Source organism: Bacillus rossius, chromosome 1, assembly GCF_032445375.1.
Source record: "Bacillus rossius redtenbacheri isolate Brsri chromosome 1, Brsri_v3, whole genome shotgun sequence".
Lineage (NCBI taxonomy): Eukaryota > Metazoa > Arthropoda > Insecta > Phasmatodea > Bacillidae > Bacillus > Bacillus rossius.
Genome location: NC_086330.1, coordinates 86,661,378 through 86,680,247, shown reverse-complemented (window position 1 = coordinate 86,680,247; position 18,870 = coordinate 86,661,378). Strand labels below are relative to the sequence as shown.

General features: G+C 34.5%; 1 protein-coding gene across 2 annotated transcripts in view; it reads left to right on the top strand.

Moving 5' to 3' along the window:
• The first annotated feature begins 2,384 nt into the window (after positions 1-2,384).
• The window catches only part of LOC134539172 (nuclear receptor coactivator 5), a 182,376-nt gene continuing 165,890 nt past the window's right edge, over positions 2,385-18,870 (top strand). The window contains exons 1-2 of one of the 2 annotated variants that reach the window (XM_063380948.1): positions 2,385-2,473; positions 12,646-12,796. In XM_063380948.1, coding sequence (XP_063237018.1) covers positions 12,646-12,796 — 151 coding nt within the window. In that variant the 5' untranslated portion in view covers positions 2,385-2,473. The remainder of the gene's footprint in view (positions 2,474-12,645; positions 12,797-18,870) is intronic. The other variant, XM_063380950.1, reaches the window with a different exon arrangement.

Sequence of the window (18,870 nt, the reverse complement as noted above, 5' to 3'; positions counted from 1 at the left end):
CTGACGTATCAGGGCGCACGCGGGTGCGTCCCTGCTCGCCGCACTTCACAGTCGGTGCACTGGGGGGAAACATATCTCCCTTAGGTCCACGTCGGTGGACAGGTACGGCCTCTGTATCTGGGAGGGTACGACGACTGTCGTCAAATACAATAATAGTAAATTGCCACTTTCGTTCCTTAGTTGATGTCTATCATTTGAAGTGCTGCACTATCCTAACCTGTTTGGTACAAATACTGTTCGTGGCACTTTATTTGTCGCGCACAAGTCAGTGAGGCAGCTTGATAACATAATGTGTAATGCCCTGTGCGAGCAGAGTTAGCACAAACAGAAGTCGACATATATAAACACACAGCCTGGTTTTGGTCTACAGTACAACATGTCCAGAGATGTGTTTGTTTGTGTGTATATATATTGAAATATGATTTGGTTAAAATTATTAATAATCAAATAGTAATTTGATGCAGTACACTTGTCTTGATTATCTCTATCACAAATTACTTGTAAAACTTTATGAACTGGAATAGTAAAAAAAAACATTTTTAATGATATTTTAAAACTTTAACACTGTAATGGATGCATCATCCTCAACAATAACATTTTATATATTTACAGTTCTGACGCCGACCGCCAATGCTCCTCTATGTCGCATAGACCGCTATGCCTCATCACGTCTCGGAAAAGCGTGTCCACCGAATGCGCCCGTGCGCGCAGCAAAGTGTAGTGCGTGCGACGAGGCGAACGCCATGCAACGAGTGCTGCGCCGGCGGAAGGATCAGGCCGGGTGTGGCATATCCCTCCGCCGCACTACAACAAATTATTTTAATTATAATTTTCCACAGGTTTTATTAAACATTATTTTTCATTAATTAATAATTCAGTCCTGTCAAAATTATGTCTCACTGTGCATTTTGTCCCGAACCTGGCCGGTTCAGTTTCCCGCGAAATTCACACGTTTCCGCGGGAGGACTGGCGGGAGAAGGGGGTCGCGCGCGACGACACAGTTAGTGTCCTTCCGGAGCTCGAACAGGCCGGGAGCCTGCGCGCAACGCGGAACCATCAACCTTTGCTTTCACCGACATGTAGTTTTCAATAGTGTCATATCTTTTCAAACTTTTACGTACAGTTCCGCGGTCGGCCTCAATCTATCATGAGGTATTTAACTTAATTAAATCAGTGCTCCAAGATGAGTGTTCTACGTCATACGTAAGTACTGTGGGAAGTTTACAAGAATTTACGTCGGCGCTTCATGCCTCAACTTAGCCTACAGGCTACTTAGTTTTGGCCCGCACGGGGCAGCCAGCAGGCGACACGTGATATCGAACATAATAACGAATCAGTCCCTGGGACACATCTAGGTATCACATAGAGTCGCCGGAGACACGGGCCTACGTGCCACTAGCCCAGTTTATTAAGTGTTATGTAGTAGTGAAATAGTTGCTCGTCAAAGTGTTATCTTTCACGTTAGGGTTTATGTATCACCGTTGTACGGCATTGTGCCACCAAATGTATTAACGAATCAGTCCCTGGGGCCCATCTAGGTATCATGTAGAGTCGCCGGAGACACGGGCCTACGTGCCACTAGCCCAGTTTATTAAGTGTTAGGTAATAGTGAAGTGTATTGTTCGTCAAGATATCGTTCGTCATGTCAGAGTGTATTTTTGTAACTATCGCATCACATGTACAAGTCCACCCCTCACGCGCATTAAAATCGTGAGCCGCCACTGAGGAAGTGAGCTGCGCGTGTGACTAGTCGCGTCGGGCAAACCGTTACGGCCAGAACGGGCAGCACCATGTATTGGGCTGTGCTGTATTAAATTCACCAAATATCTTCCAGAAACTTTGTGTTATTCTTCAGGCGTCCCGAGTGGCCATAACAGCTCGGGGGGCCCTACTGCGTTAACCTCTACCTCTAGCCACAAGGCCGAACCTTCCCTGAGATCACGAACCCGAGCAAAAATCACGTCTAAATAGTCAGAGGTAGCGGGGATGGCGTCAATTCATTTGTGTTAGAGAAACTAGCAAATGTATTTTTAACATGCCTTAATATATATCAAATGAAATTAAATAAGATCTTTATTCACAAATCTTATTCAGCCACACAGGTTTTGTTAATTGGTCTTAAAATACAAATAGAAGATAGTTACCCCAAAAAAATCTGCACTAACTGTTGGAAATGGTAAATTTTTCTTTTATAATTTTTGAATTAATAATGAATATATTAAAAAAATATTTCTTATTAATCATAAAAAAATTACATATGATCTAACGTTTTTGAAGACTTCAATACGTTTTGTAGTTTTTTCCCCCATGTTGTTTGTTTATAAAAAAAAGGATCAATTTCATAGAACGCAAAAGAGTTAACATTTTGCCTGTTTCTATGTGACATTTCTTTTTCTTTTTTTATCCAAGGTTAAACGCCATTTTGTGTTGTGTTTATGTCGTTTGCCGCTACTTTGGAGACAGGGAATAAGAGGTATACTTTTTACGTTTATTTTGGAAAACTACTTAAGTTAATTTGCTGGTTTTGATTATTGAATATTAAAGTTCTTCTTGATTGTTTTTTACCTTGTACCTTTTATATCTTAGAAGGATACACGCCGGTATGAGTATGCAATAGGTGTTAGTTTTTAGTGAACTTTATTATTTGATTTTGATCTTATTATTAGTTCCTTTTTTGTTTTATGTTTTCGTATAGCCATTGTATATAGTGATAAAAAATGATTTATAATTGCGATTTTTATGACAACATATTGTAACGTGTTAAAAGCAAAAATTTGACAGTGTGACATTGCTTTTAGGCCAAGTGAATCAAGCAATGGCTGCTTCCGAATACTAGTATGGGTACTCATCTATTCCTAAATGTGTCTAACTCAAGATTCATATCTAACTTTTTATCTATTTAACCTGAGATTTCATGTCCGCACGTTTATTAGTTTCAGAATAGTGATGAATTTTTGTTTGTCCATAAGATTAGTTGAAAACATTGATGTTTTAATTTATAGTTTAATTAGAAACAATAGAAAATGGGGTAAATATGTATTGTACGGATTAGCGCCAAAAAAAATCGTACAAATATGAAATAACCTTCATTATATGCTATCTTACGTCCTCTTTTCAGAACCGCCTGCGGAGATAAAAAATTCCAATTACTTTAGGAGATATCCAATTTTTTAACATTCATTTTTTGGCGATTTTTTTAAAAAAAAATTTGAAAAATTTGAAAATACCTTTATTCTGTGCTCTTAAACTTCCTCTTTTCATTAAACCCGGCTGAGATAAGAAATTCCAAATACTTTTGGAGATATCGAATTTTTTAATTTTCATCCTGTGCACTCATGCGGCTATACAAGACGTGTGTAATAATTTGACCGTTGCCATTTTATATTTTGCGGTGTTCGCCTGAATGTCTAAATAACAGAAATTTTCCATTAGGTAAGGTTACTTACATTATAAATACTTCAAAATAAACGGAAATTAAAAATAATATCAATTTATTTTACATGTTGTATAGTTTTAAGTATTTATAATGTAGCTGACCTGACCTAACAAACCGGGACAAAGGATGAACAGAATAAACTCACGTAAGTTTCTTTTTACATGATGTATTCGTTCACGAGTCCTAAGATCCACATTAAGTTCTGCCATTCCCGATTACACCCGAATATTCACCTTCGGCCAACCTCGGAATTTATTAATTTTTGCGCAGGAAAAATGAATTGAAATATTAAAAGTGGTCGGATAGGTTAGCTACATTAAAACACTTTAAAACCCTTTGGATGGTTAGTTAGGTTCGTTAGTATAGCTACATTAAAATAAACAGAGAAATATAAATATTAATAAATAAACCCGAGGTTGGCCGAAGGTGAATTGTTCGGGTGTAATCGGGAATGGCAGAACTTTATGTGCATCTTAAGTTTCTCCGTTCGGGAACATCGCAAAAAAAAAATCATACATGTAAACAAGCAACTGTTATGGCCGCATGAGTGCACAGGATGAAAATTAAAAAATTCGATATCTCCAAAAGTATTTGGAATTTCTTATCTCAGCCGGGTTCAATGAAAAGAGGAAGTTTAAGAGCACAGAATAAAGGTATTTTCGGATTTTTTAAATTATTTTTTAAAAAAATCGCCAAAAAATGAAGATTAAAAAATTCGATATCTCCTAAAGTAATTGGAATTTTTTATCTCCGCAGGCGGTTCTGAAAAGAGGACGTAAGATAGCATATAATGAAAGTTATTTCATATTTGTACGATTTTTTTTGGCGCTAATCCGTACAATACATATTTACCAAAAATGGAAAGTATTATGACATATTGGTGAACCTACATTAAGAGAAATTATTGCTCATAAGTTTTTTTTTGGTCTCAATTTACTAGTCTGTTTTTGATTCCCTAATAATAGTGGGTAATTTTCTTACGTTGCAGCTTTTCCGTGTATAAATTATTAAATTCCAAGAACTCTTTTTTTGATCAATAAAGACATTTCTCTATTTACCTTGAAAACATAGTTTCTAAATTAAGTCTGGTTTTTGAAAAAATACCAGTGATAATACTTGGATGTAGGGGGCTTTTTAGATTGGAGATAAAAAAAATTGGAAAACATGGTTTTCACCCGCTACACAACGTTCCTAAAATGACCCTGAAGGGATGGTTTCTTAATTCCTACCAGTTTGTGAAAAATAATAGTTTGGTAAATATGTACAATCGCGGTAGATGCCAAAAAAAAATGCTAAAAATCCGAAAACACTTTTATTCTGTGCTCTTTCACTTCCTCTTTTCAAATCAACCGGCGGAAATAAGAAATTCCAACTACTTTCGGAGATATCGAATTTTTTAATTTTCATCACAATACCTGCGTATTCATGCGGAAAAAAATGCTAACAATCCGAAAATACTTTTATTCTATGCTCTTTCACTTCCTCTTTTCAAATCAACCGGCGGAGATAAGAAATTCCAAATACTTTATGAGATATCGAATTTTTTAATTTAGCAATACAACGCCCGTTTAACCCTTTGAACGTCGCCATTTTTTATTTTGACGTGTGTTAGTGAATGCGTAATAAATAAAATGGTCGATTAGGTCAGGTCAGTTACATTATGAATACTTTCAAACTAAGCGGACATTAAAAATAATGTGAATTTAATTTAATGGTTCTTTAGTTTTAAATTATTTATAATGTAACTGACCTGACCTAACAAAACCCGGACAAATGATGAACATTAACAACTCACGTAATTTTTTTTTACTTATTACTTGCGCAACAATATCCAAATAAAAAAATAATACTTTAAAATTAGAAACGTTAAAAACTCACCTAAGTTGGAGGCGGGTACATTTCCTTTGCCACTATAAGGAAATGATGTAGTCGTTCACGGCAGAAGTTGACCGATTAATTAAACATCGTATTGAACGATAAATGAATAAATAATCACGTATTGGTTCATTTGAATACTGACCAATCACGGAATAAATAATCACCTATTGGTTAATTTGAATACTGGCCAATCACGGAACAGTCACGTGACAAAATTGTCCAATAAGAAACATGATACTCGTAAACAAGAAACCTTATTATGTATGACAAGAAACAATGGTGATCGCCGCATACTACGCAGGTATTGTGATGAAAATTAAAAAATTCGATATCTCCTAAAGTATTTGGAATTTCTTACCTCCGCCGGTTGATTTGAAAAGAGGAAGTGAAAGAGCACAGAATAAAAGTATTTTCAGATTTTTAGCATTTTTTTTGGCATCTACCGCGACTGTACATATTTACCAATAGTTTTTTAGTATTGTTACTATACCAGCATCGAACGTTGTGGCTTTGGGAAACAAAAAGTTACAAAAAGTAAATATAAGTGGAAAGTATGGTTTTTAAGTACTAGAGACATTCCTAAATGTATCCTGAAATCATGGTTTCTTAATTCCTACTGGTTGGTCAAAAATGACAGTTTAAAACTTACATTACAATATCTGTGTTTTTACACTGCCGCTACTATTCACTGTTAACACGCGATCATGTATCTTTTTGTTTACCACATTTGTAGCCAACTATGGAGAATAAAAAATACGCTAATTTCATTTCATACATTGAAGTTTATCCGTGGATTATGAAGATTTGATCCTGATGGCATGATCCAGTTCTGTTGATCCTGTGGTACATAATGCATGCTGTTTTAATTCAGTACGGTACGTGGAAAGATCCTGATGGCATGAGTCTGTGGTAGGTACATGTAACTTGCTGTTTTCGTTCAGTAGGTTGGTAGAATCTGCACATGAAAGAAATTGTGAAATAATTAAGAATTATGATTTTAGTTTAAAAAAGTTTCTTTTTATTCAACCAAAATTATAATTCATTATATGAAAATATTTTTTTTTGTGTTAATACTGCCAAATTAAATGTGTCAGTCACTTCAGTAGGTACTCATCATATATTTCTCACAAAAAATGAACGTTAACAATTCAATTCAAATTTTAGGCTCCTATTAGACTAATTGGTTACATCCCTCAAAATAGTACACGTACTTTAAATGCAATGTAACAAAACAAACATTTTGTATTACAATTACATACTTTTTTTTAATAGAACCATAAACTTGAAATACAAGCATTAAAAATTCCTTACAACTGCAATACATTCGTTATTTAAGTTAGCCAAAAAAAATTTAAAAATCCTTATGTTAAACATAAAAATTGAATGTCTGCAATTGCAGAAATACATAGGTATTATAATGTAAACTGTAAACTTCTTTTTTCGCAAACAAGTAGGAACTAAACCTTTCTTGCAGGGTTAATTCAGGAAAACATATATTTCTATTTATCGCAGGTAAATAATGAATGGCGGTGGCAGTGTAAAAAAGCACAGGTATTGTAAGATATAAAAATTTAATTTTTTACAAACTAGTAGGAATTAACGTAGCCATCCCTTCGGAGTAAATTTAGGGATGTGCAATGAGTGAAAACCATATTTTCTGATTTTTTTTTCTTTTCATTCTAAAAAAGCAGTGATATCCAAGTATTACATACTGTGTGTATATTTACAAGTACTTAGGTCAATAATGGGTCTGTGTGTTTGTTTACGAAAACTTTAGTCTATAGTGCATATCTGTGTTTACGGGAACTTTAGTCATAATAGGTATTACTTTAATGATCAAAGTAGTTAATATTACGAGTGTATTACAATTATAATGAAATTTTATTACTAAAGATGTTAACTAAACAGCGTTTCTTATTTCATATACTAGTTTCTAAAAAATTACCGTTTGTAGTTCACATTTGATAGTCTTATCAGCCATTTCACGGAAAGTGAAACCAAATCATTAAATGTAAAATAATTTGGCTCAATATAAATTTATATGTGCTGTGTATAATAAAAGTACAAATTTAATATAACTAATCATAAACCTTTTTTATATATATTTCTTGTGGGTTTTGTTATGTTTCAATGTTATGCAACATATCAACTAGGCTACATGAAACCTCTCTGCCATCATCATGTGTTAACAGCTATAATGTCTACGCATTGGTTAGCTGTGAAAGTGGAGGTTTTGTTTCAGGTAGCATGAATCAATTTTCTGAGACTAAATCCAATTATAAAAAACTAAGTTTAAATATCACTTTTGAGCATCATTTGTAAACTACTTTCATGTCACATTCATTATCATAAACATTTAAAAGTTAATTTTTGGGCTACTTCATTAAGTATCAATTAATATAACTTAGAAATATAATCATTTCAAAAAGTTACAGGTAAAATTTTATAATATTTTTAATACTGTTTTTTTAATGTAAAATGTTCTGAAATTTGCAAGATGATTTTCCAATAGGTACACCAAAAATGACACCTAGTCCAGGAAAAATAGTCAAATGAGGACAAGTATCTCGGAATGAAAGATAGTGAGCTATAAATTTGTATAAACCTTTATTTTAGCACCCTAAAACTTGTCTCGAAACCTACTTATCGTAGGGTGTCCGCGACTACAGTTATTCCAAGGGGTCCAGCAATTCTTCCGGAGCTGGTGGATTCATTGTCATAACAGGTTCCAGGAATTCATCACGCATAATCCAACCCCAGTTCTGTTCTAAATCATCCCCTAACCAAGTCTGAATTTGATTATAAACACGGTTGAAATGTTGATGAGCTGTTGCACTCGTTAGTGGAAGATTTGATAACTGCACAGGTTTATTCAGTTTTGTTAACTTGATGAACAGTGCATAGCGAAGACGATCGATACAATCCTCAGATTTTGGAGCATTATAACTTGCCAATAAGGTTCCTCATATTGAAAAAATATACGATTTTTCACCAATTCTCTGAAAGTATCACCACGTTCTTCTGTTTTTTTTATAACATTGTCTTTAAAGTTAAGAGTACTCACTGTTCTTATCTTGCATCTATACTTTTCTTTTTTCATCGTCTCTGCGGCCTCGTCAGCTATTTCACCACAAAATAAACACTGCTTCTTGAAATCAAACACTTCACTTAGTCTTTTATGGGGTACAGTTGGAGAAGCTGTAGTTTCGTCTTGTTATAGTCGCCGTTTTGCTGCTAGTATACAATTTTTACTAATGTAAGCAGTTCGGCACTTTTCATGCACTTGTACAGAGGTTACGGTTTTTAAATATTCAATAAGAATGTCATTTCGTTCAATACTTGCAGTTCTCTTGAGTTTTTATACCACGCACTACATTCACTAATGATTCACCTTCCAAATCTGACTTTTTACATATAAAACACAAATTATCCATAACTCTTGAAATTGTACGTCCATATTTACCAAGATACGATTCAAAACTAACAAATGACAGTCGTTCTTTGAAAAAGAAACCGGTCGTGAGTAAAGAATTGAACATCTCATCTATCCTTTCTGGCTATCAATAAAAAGGTTCGTACTATACAATAGAGGTCCGTTGTCCCAGGTATACTTTTTAACGTTTTAAAAGAATCTATAAGTTTACGGATTTCAATTAAGATGTACTTAATTAATTTCTACATAAAATGTAATTAAAGTATTTCCCTTATTAACTTTATTATTACACAAGTAGGTAAGTGTTATTAAATGAATAGAAACTGAATTATTGAAAAATTATTTAATTATAACATAATAGTTAATAAAAAATGCAAATTATTTAGAATTATATAATTATCAATAATTTATCAACTTTATACGGCATATTTTTAATCGGGACTACAGGTTGACCTCGAATGATACTCTAAATAGTTAAACTCGGCGCGTGCTCTGCTCTCTATCTCGAAAATGGTTCAAGATATAAAAAAATATATTTAAACAAAAGTTGTAGAGAATTTAATCCTCTACATAGGAAACTAGATATTTGCAATAAATGTGTTAAAAAAAAATATTGATTTTTTTACCTTTGACTTTGGAATATCTTTAGTCGCGGACACCCTACGATAAGTAGGTTTTGAGACAAGTTTTAGGGTGTTAAAATAAAGGTTTATACAAGTTTATAGCGGACTATCTCTTATTCCAAGGTGAAACCCTTAATTTTCTCTGGACTAACCAGTGAGTCAGAATGATGTGTATTCTTTAGTGACAGATTTTTACAGTTAAGATGAAATAAGTCACCAAGCTTCTGGAAAAAGAGAATTAGTTCCCATATGTCATGCTTATCAATATTGGTGAAGCATACGCTGAATTTACTGTAAAATACTAAGAAATAAAGAACAAAGATGTTCACAGCGGTACAGATGACAGTAATAATTCTATGGACAGTTTATCTTCAAGAAGCATCCAACATTGTGGCATTAGTGAATGATATCCAATCTGATGTTTATGTTTTGATGGAACTAAAAGGTGAAACTGGAAAACATATGAAAAACTTGTTGCAGTACCACAAAGTAATGTTTCTGAAGAGGAGGTTCTAGTAATGTTTATGAAACCATATGGCGAGGGCCAATAAAACACACCATGGATACTCTGGAATAAAATTACATTGCTTTTGAACAAATGAAAATTTTACCTGCATCTAACATAGAGGTGGGTTGCAGAGTATCAACCCGTTACTTTGTAACTGATACATGCCTGTATCAAGTACTTTAGTATCAGTTTAGAATTCACATGGAACAACACCACGGCCAATGTGCGCAGAACCCGATCACATGATGGTCACTTGGGCGGAGCTTGTAAAAAGGGGAGGGAGCGGCACGACGAATAAGGGATAAAGAAGGGAAAGAATGTAGGGGAGGAAGCGCAGGGGAAGGCGTTGAAGGAGAGGCGCAGAGCGAAATGCCTCCATTTCAATTCGTCTTGTATAGCTTTCTGTATGTTCGCTGCATTGTCAGAAACACAAGAGTAAAATTTTGTTTTCTAACCTCCATTCTTTTGCTACACGACTCAGTTCCTGGGCTAAGTGAGCACTGGTGTGGGACTCCGAAAATGAACAACAATCTAACACCAAAGAAATCAATCTGAAATTGCAGTATATGAAATGACATGTCACTGCCATGAAACTTTCAGTATTAACAGAAGTCCAACAATCTGTTGTTAGTGTGACAGAACTAATTTCAGTGGTTGTTAATTTTTCTTGAATGCTATTGTACACAGTGAGTTTCATAAGCAGCTGGTAACTATGTGTTTGTTTTAGTTTTCCTACTTGGCAATGTATACGACGGATTTAGTGCATAAACAAATCCTCGAAACCCTTCGCCCTCAACAACTGAGAATGGTTTAAAATCTACAGTAAATAAATTTAACAGTTGGTGATCAATTTTCTTCTTAGCATATACAGAAAGTTTTCTTACAACAAAATCACTTACTTTACAGTCATGCACATTGGTTCTTTCCAACACAGCTTGTTTGGGAACCGACGAACTGCTTGTAGAAGGAATTCCTATAGCTGGCCGAATCTTTTTTTGGCTGAGATACGGTGTCGTATTTGCGATGTCTGGATCATTGCTCCTACTTCTGGACAGTGATAGTGATATAGCATAATAATAGCCTAATAATGTGAACATTTGGCAGACCATAATAAACATTAACATATTAGTGATACAACTGTACTTCTAGTGTGCATAACATCTGAACACCAAAAAAAAATCAAAAAATCTGAATAGTCCTCATATACATAATAATCAAACATAAAACATTAGCAGAATAACAGCAGAAATATACACATGATCTCAACATTAATTTAGACTTCAGTGCTAGATTCATATGCTGATATCTCAGATCTCTATGGATCAAACTTGAGTTAAAAACAAAGTTAACCACCTCGTAAAACTCTTCCAGAGAAATCAACATATTCATACATGTACAGACATCTAAAACAAAATACTATCTGCAATATTACAGGAACCTTTCAGCAAATCAAAAACAGTACACTAGGCCTACCAGATATTTGTATTCAAAGCGAACAAACAATATACAAACTAATCTGTCCCTCAACTAGACTCTGACAAATAATGCATTTTCAACTAAAGGTATAACTGAGTTTCTAGATAATTTTCAAGAAAACACTAAAAAGAAAGAATACTGAAACATAATATATATTTATTAGTTCGCACACCATAGTTTTATATCAAATTAAACAAAACACCATAGCATATTTCAGCTGGGAAACAACATTAAAAATAGTATGCTAATCCGAGCAATACCAAAGCATAAGAACCTAAGTCTGGCCTAGAAAATAAAGTATAAACTAATTATCCTATTAGTGTTGTTCTTTAATGATACTATCTTAAAACTAGACAAAGCTAGCAGAACCAAAGTTATATAGAATATGGTTATCATACTTATCATTATTTTTTAGTTTAATTTATTATATGCACCCCAAAGGTTTGTGAATTCCATAATTTAATTTGTTCTTGCCTGGATGAATCTCGTCAATTACAGGTTTTGTGGCTGGTCACAAAAGAATTTTGCATACAGGTGCCTTGTTTTAATATAAACAGAGAAGTAATTGCGCAATATGTTTAACTAAATACACCTTATATGGCTATGGGCATTTGATGGGGTCAGGATTCTTTAGTCATTCTCTATCTGTCCTTAACCGCAAGCAGAAATTGTGAGAGTATATTGTCGTTATTCTAGGAGTGACTTGAGTCAAAAAGAGTAAAAAATGAGATGAAGTTACTTTTTGCCTAATAAATGCAAGAATTATAACTTAAAAAAATGCCCAAATCAATAGGACAAGGAATTAAAATTATGCTATTTTGATCAAGTATCAATAACTAAAATATTGTTTTTAAAAAAAATAATTTTGCATAATCGACAAAATTTTTGGTAGGTATAGAACTTCAATCATTTAAACATCCAAACGCACACTGTTCAATCTTAAAAACTTGTTTTTATTATTTACATTATAAATGTTTTTCAGCTCAATCTTCACAGATGTATATCAGCCGTAGGAAACACTTTAGACCATAAGTAGTTTATGTGTTTTCAACTTATTTTATCACAATGAATCTGCAGCCAAAGATTGTTGGTCAAATTCAGACTCGCTATGGTAGTCTCTGTCTTTATTGATAACTAAGAAACATTTCTTTCCTTATATTTTGAGTACTGGTTAAAGAAAAAAAACATTTTCAAACATTGTTTGGTATATAATAAAAACAAGATGATAAATTTGCTGCTATTTGTTCCTGTAGAAGACGAGTGTCCTTGCAGCTTGCCTTACTGCTTACAGATGAGCTACCGCGACCATCCGTACCGTCCCGACAGCATGATGCTGGACCCCAACACTGTCAGCTCGCGGGTGTACGTGGGCAGCCTGCCTGTCCACGAGATCACCAAGGGGGATCTCGAGGAGCGTTTTTCCAAGCACGGCAACGTGCTGGGTGCGTGCCTTACCTTTGTTACATCCCAGTAACAGCTTTAGGAACATTGTCATATTTGATATGTGCATAATTTATTGATATTGAGTTATAAATCAAATGAACTAAGTTTTAAGAGTTTGGTACTTGATAATAAAACTAACAGAAAGAAGTATTTTTTTATGCAAAATATAAAACATGACTCATTAAGAGATTGGCCATTAATTTTTTTATTTTCATAGTATAGTATGTGAGTACTTAAGTACTGTGTGTGTGTTCGTGTGTGTGTATATGAGTGTGTTTGGGGGGGGGGGGGGTACGCATACATAAATTGAGATTACTGTGATAAAATTAAAAAAAGGTTGTGATTGATACTATGTAGTAAAATATACAGTACTAGCTAAACCCGGCCACGCTTTGCTGTGGCACAGTTTAATATTAATTCATTGTTTAATTTAATATTTTACTGTGCATGGCTGTGGAATGTAATAGAAGAAATAAAAATGTGTTTAGCTTAAATATTTTTATTGTAAAGCTAATGGAAGGACTACATTCCTTGTTTTCCCATTTTTTGCATAAACATATAGATCAGATGGTTTACCGACTCTGGAGCACCCGACATATAACTGTCCATGAGAGAAGCATTCATTTTCTAAATTCAAACCGCACACTTGCAAAGATTGTCCTTGTGCTTTATTGATGGTCATAGCGAACGCAAGGCGTATTGGAAATTGAAGTCGTTTGAACTCGAACGCCATATCTGTCGGAATAAGTGGCATTCGTGGAAGTAATACGTCTTCACCTTTATGAAGTCCAATCAAAATTGTTGCTTCAATAAGATTATCCATTAATTTTTTAACTACTAATCGTGTACCATTACATAATTTAGGCTGACAGATATTTCGAAGCAATATAATTGGCACACCAATTTTCAAATTCAAAATATGTGGTGGTAATCCTGGAACATCGAGTGAATTGAGAAATTCCGTTGGAAAGTTCACTGCTTCATTTTGGTGCACTACTGAATCAATAGATTTGTATGTCATTGTTTCACCTTCGATTCTGTTTATAATACTATTGTTCATATCGTGTACGTCAACAGTTTTAGCCGCTAGAATGGCTCTTTCGCTCAACCATGCATGATTTTTGAATTTTGTTTCGATGTTTTGGAATACCTTGTCTACTAATTCCTCTTTTGAATCTACGATGTTGCATAAATCAGATGATAAGCTGATTTTTCCTGTTTCTGGATTTGTAGGTACAGTGCCGTTACCAACTTCAATTAATTGTCTTGAAAATATGACTGCTGTTGGATCGTTCTGAAGTTTAACTCGCATATTCGTGGTTAAATGCATTTTTTTTTACTGTGCTCCAAAAATTTGAATATTTTTTAATTTAAACGTATTTTTATCAATAGAGTCGAAAGAATATACTTTCAAATTAAATAAAGTTTTTTATTCTTTCTTGAAATATATATATATACAGTAGAACTCCAATTATCCGAACTCGACTATCCGAATCGCCGATTATCCGAATCACAAACAAGTCTTGACTTGACTTGTCTTAACTTGCCGTTGTGCCTACACTGACTTCCCCCCGCGTGTGTAGGCACAACGGCAAGTTAAGACAAGTTCCGGCGCATTGCAGTCACGGCGCACCTGTCATTGTTTGTTTTGATTAGCCAGTGTGCTATTGACCTTGCTCGAGGACGCTACTCTTTCGCTACGGCTTACTTTTGTTTGTGCGTGTACAATACGTATGTACTGTATTGTTTTTATACCATGGCTTCGAAAAGAAAACGTGTTGTGCTATCGTTAGCGGACAAACTGAAAATTATAGAGCAACTCGATAAAGGTGTAACGGGTAAGAAGTTGTCTGAGATTTATGGTGTTGGACAAGCAACAATTTCTGACATTAAAAACAGTAAGTCAACACTTTTAAACTTTGTTTCGGTGCTTGAAAATGAAGATGGAAGTTCCTCCAGGAAAACAATGAAGACAGCAACCAACAAAAATTTGGAAGATGCCGTGTTTAAATGGTTTTTGCAGCAACGTTCTATGGGAAATCCGATTTCAGGTCCAATCCTTTGTGAAAAAGCCAAAATCTTAGCAGAAAAGCTTGGTTATTCATATTTTAAGGCTAGTAACGGCTGGCTAAGGAATTTTAAATTCAGGCATGGTGTACGCGAGTTAGATTTGGCTGGTGAGAAGCTTTCAGCAGACTCTGCAGCTGCTGAAAATTTTATTGAAAAATTTAAAACTGCATCAGAATCCTATGATCCGGAGTTTGTTTATAATGCCGATGAAACTGGCCTTGTTTGGAAAGCATTACCAAAAACCACTTTGGCTTCTAAAAGGGAATCTAGTGCCCCTGGACATAAGGTCAGTAAAGAACGTGTTACAGTGCTTAACTGTGCCAACTCCACTGGAAATCATAAACTGCCACTTCTTTTGATAGGAAAATCAAGAAATCCAAGAGCATTTAAAAACGTAAAAAAACTTCCACTCTTCTACAAAAGTCAACCCAAGGCCTGGATGACTGCAGCTTTGTTTACCGAATGGTATGATGAAGTGTTTATTCCTGAAGTGAAAAAGCACCAAAAATCGGTGGGAAAAGAAGGCAGTAAGGTGCTTTTAATTGTTGATAACGCACCCACTCATCCTACAGCAGAACTGTTGGAAAGAGAGAATGGGCAGTTTAAAACGACGTTTTTGCCTCCCAATGTTACAAGTTTGCTGCAACCCATGGACCAGTCTGTTATTGAAACAATGAAGCGCCATTACAGAAGGCAACTGCTGAGAAAACTGCTGATCGAAGGTGCTGAAGATGAAGAATTGGTTTTGGCAAATCATAGCAAAATAAATTTAAAGGACTGCTGTTACATGGTAGCGGAAGCTTGGAGTTTGGTTACGGCACTTACGCTAAGACGTGCGTGGAATAAACTGAAAGGCCTACCGTCTGAGAAGAACAAAAAAAAAGAATCTGAAGAAAATGAGAAACAAGAATATGGAGAGGATGATGATGATAAAGATGCGTTGTCACTAGAGGAAATAAGAAAAATGATTGTAAAAATTCCTGGTTGTACAGAAGTAAGTGCTGAAGATGTAGGAGAGTGGATGGCTTGTGACACGTCTGACCCTGGTTTTCAAATTCTCAATGACGATGAAATTGTTGTAAGTGTGAGAGAAGATGTTGAAGTGGAAGTGGAAGAAGAACTTTCTGCTGATGTTGAAGTAGACGCTGGACCATCAGCTAGTGAAGCATTTGCCGGCCTCGAGACTGCTTTGAAGTGGATGGAGCGTCAGCCCGAGTGTGACCACTTGCAACTGCTCACCGTCAAGCGAATGCGTGACCTGGCTGCCCGAAAACGGTTGAAGACCGCAAAACAGCTTACATTGACGGAGATGTTTAAAAAACAATGATTTTTATTTCTAAACTTGTACATAAGTACATTTTATTTATATTTAAAACATGTGAAAATTTCATGTTTCTTTCATTTAATTCAATAAAAAAATAGTGCAATATCAAAACGTAGCTTTTATTCTCTCCAATGGCAATTTTTTTAAAAAAAATCCGATTATCCGAATATTTGATTATCCGAATGGGTCCCGGTCCCCATTAATTCGGATAATTGGAGTTCTACTGTATACATATTTGTGTAAATTATAGTCGTCAAGGCACAATGGTCGAGTAGCCTGATGTGCTTGAACTTCGACAATATGGTACAGCATCGTCGAGCGTGGTCACAACTAAGTTGGGTGACCATGATATTTAGTTATAGAAACTTTTTTTTCCGACTTTTCCGGTGGATTTTCCCAAACTTTTATTTCATATAAACACTCTTCTGTTAAGATGCAATGTTCTGTAAAAATTTCAATCCAAACCATCGTATACTTTCCGAGTTTTGCGGCCAAATACATACGGAAGCTAAATTTTTATATATATAGATTATACCTAGTTCTAACAAACTAACATCTCTGATACGGACTACGTGCGGTTTGTGCAGTAAGTATAGGAAATTTATGGTTAATTCAATAAACATAGATTACTGAATAACAACATCTAGGAGTAAATTAGTGGAAAATTATTCCAGGATGAAAACAAGTCAGGATTTAAAATATTTTAGAATTAACTGTATATAAGCTGCTGATATGAGCATACATATAACCAGTAAAAAACAAAAAGACATTTCAAATGTTTGGAGATAGAAAATTACATTTAGAGAGACTTTTCATTAGTTATCCAAAATCACAACCAAGGAAAAAATTATTACTTTCAATACAACTGGGTAATATTTTTAAATATAACAGGCATGAAAAGTGATTAGTGGTGCTGAGGAATAGTTTCTAGGTTTGACACTAGTAACTCACTATAGGCCAAAAGTTAATATAGATGAAAATTAAGACTTCCTCTTTTCAGCAAGTCCCTCAGGGTTTTATAAGTGCTGGATTAATAATAAATCTGATGCATTTGGTAGATATGAGACTACTATCCCTGGAAAACTGAATGTGGTTGCAAAGTTATATTCACCAAATTTCAATGTCACCTATTTTTAAGTCACAATTACTACTTTTAAATACACCAAAATTCATCCTCAGTTTAATAAAATTCAAATATAGTTTGGTATTTACTGCATAAATGCTTAAACATGTATCTGCATCAGTAGTGCTGGGGTATAACACTTAGCCCATATTGTGTCCCACAGCACTAATGAAAATTATTCGCTCACTTACACTTATTTTACATTAGTCACTGTAATATTTTGTTAGTTTGTTTTACTTAGCTAGTTTACTTGGTGCCTCAACTCTAGTGGCTAGCTTCAATTCCAAATAAAGACGATTGCTTTTTGACACAGTGATATCGCAGATTGTTTAGGCTGTGCCGAACTTGAAACATCACTACACCATTTAAGCTGCTAGAGTTCTTCTATTTACAAGCAGATTGGCCAACTTAAACAATATGGCGCAACACATGGAAATTTATTATTTACACTTTTGTTAACTCAGATTGACCCAGCTAAAAGACAACCTGACTTGAATGTTCACAAAAACACTTCAAAAAAATGAATTCTGAATATTTTCACCGAAAATTATTGTAGATGTTTTAAATTTTGATGTTAAATATGAATTTAGCTGGGAAGTCTTTTGAAGAAGAAGTTTTGTAGAATGTTTAGGTAGATTTATTATTTTTATTTATATCTTACACTTAAACAAAACTTTGTCCGCCATTACATAATGCTCACAAAAATTAAAATTTATTTTTCCCTGATTTTGAGTGTGCTGTAGAAGGGGTTGGCCTATTTTCGGACCAATACGGTAATTCTAGGCATTTAAGTAGAAAACTAACGTACAAAACACAAAGTTCTTTGTGATTGGCTGGCCCAATAACCTGATAACTTTACCGTCTTTCATGGGAGCGCACACCTGCTATTTTTCACATTATTAGAAATACATGCAGTAAGTGCCAGAATGTTTCTGCAAATGGAAAAAAAATGTTGTGATATCTGGTGCCACCTTGTAGTGCACGTGTTTTAGTCCTTTTACCAATGCAATATACCTAGAGATGGTGATTTATAGCATTTAAAATTAACACATTTAGCATTTTGAATTTGAAATTAAGCATTTTGTAGCATTTTTAAAAACAAGATTCAGCCAATTCTCTCATTTTACATTACTGAAGAAAAGTATATTTTTAAAAAGCATTAAATAATACACATATTCATTATTAGCAACCACAGAAATAAAGATCTAACACAACTACAAAGATAGCCTATCTTGGCAGGTTTCCAAACAACTTTTTAGCACTTATGAGTGCAATAAATTGAATACTTAAAATTACAATAAATATTTTTTAGCCGTGTTCATGGCCATAGTTGACGTAGAGTGCACAAATAATGTTATTGAAACTCGTTTTTTTCAATTTTCGCCTTTTGGTTTTTGATCATGCCAGAAACCGTTGTTTGCCGTTTTACCGACTTTTTTCTTCATCCGATTTCTCGGTGAATCTTTTTTTTTGTAGCCTGACGTCCCTCAGATTTAATGTGCTTTTCAAGTACATCTTCTTTTTCCACTCCAGACGGCGATTACATAAATTGCACA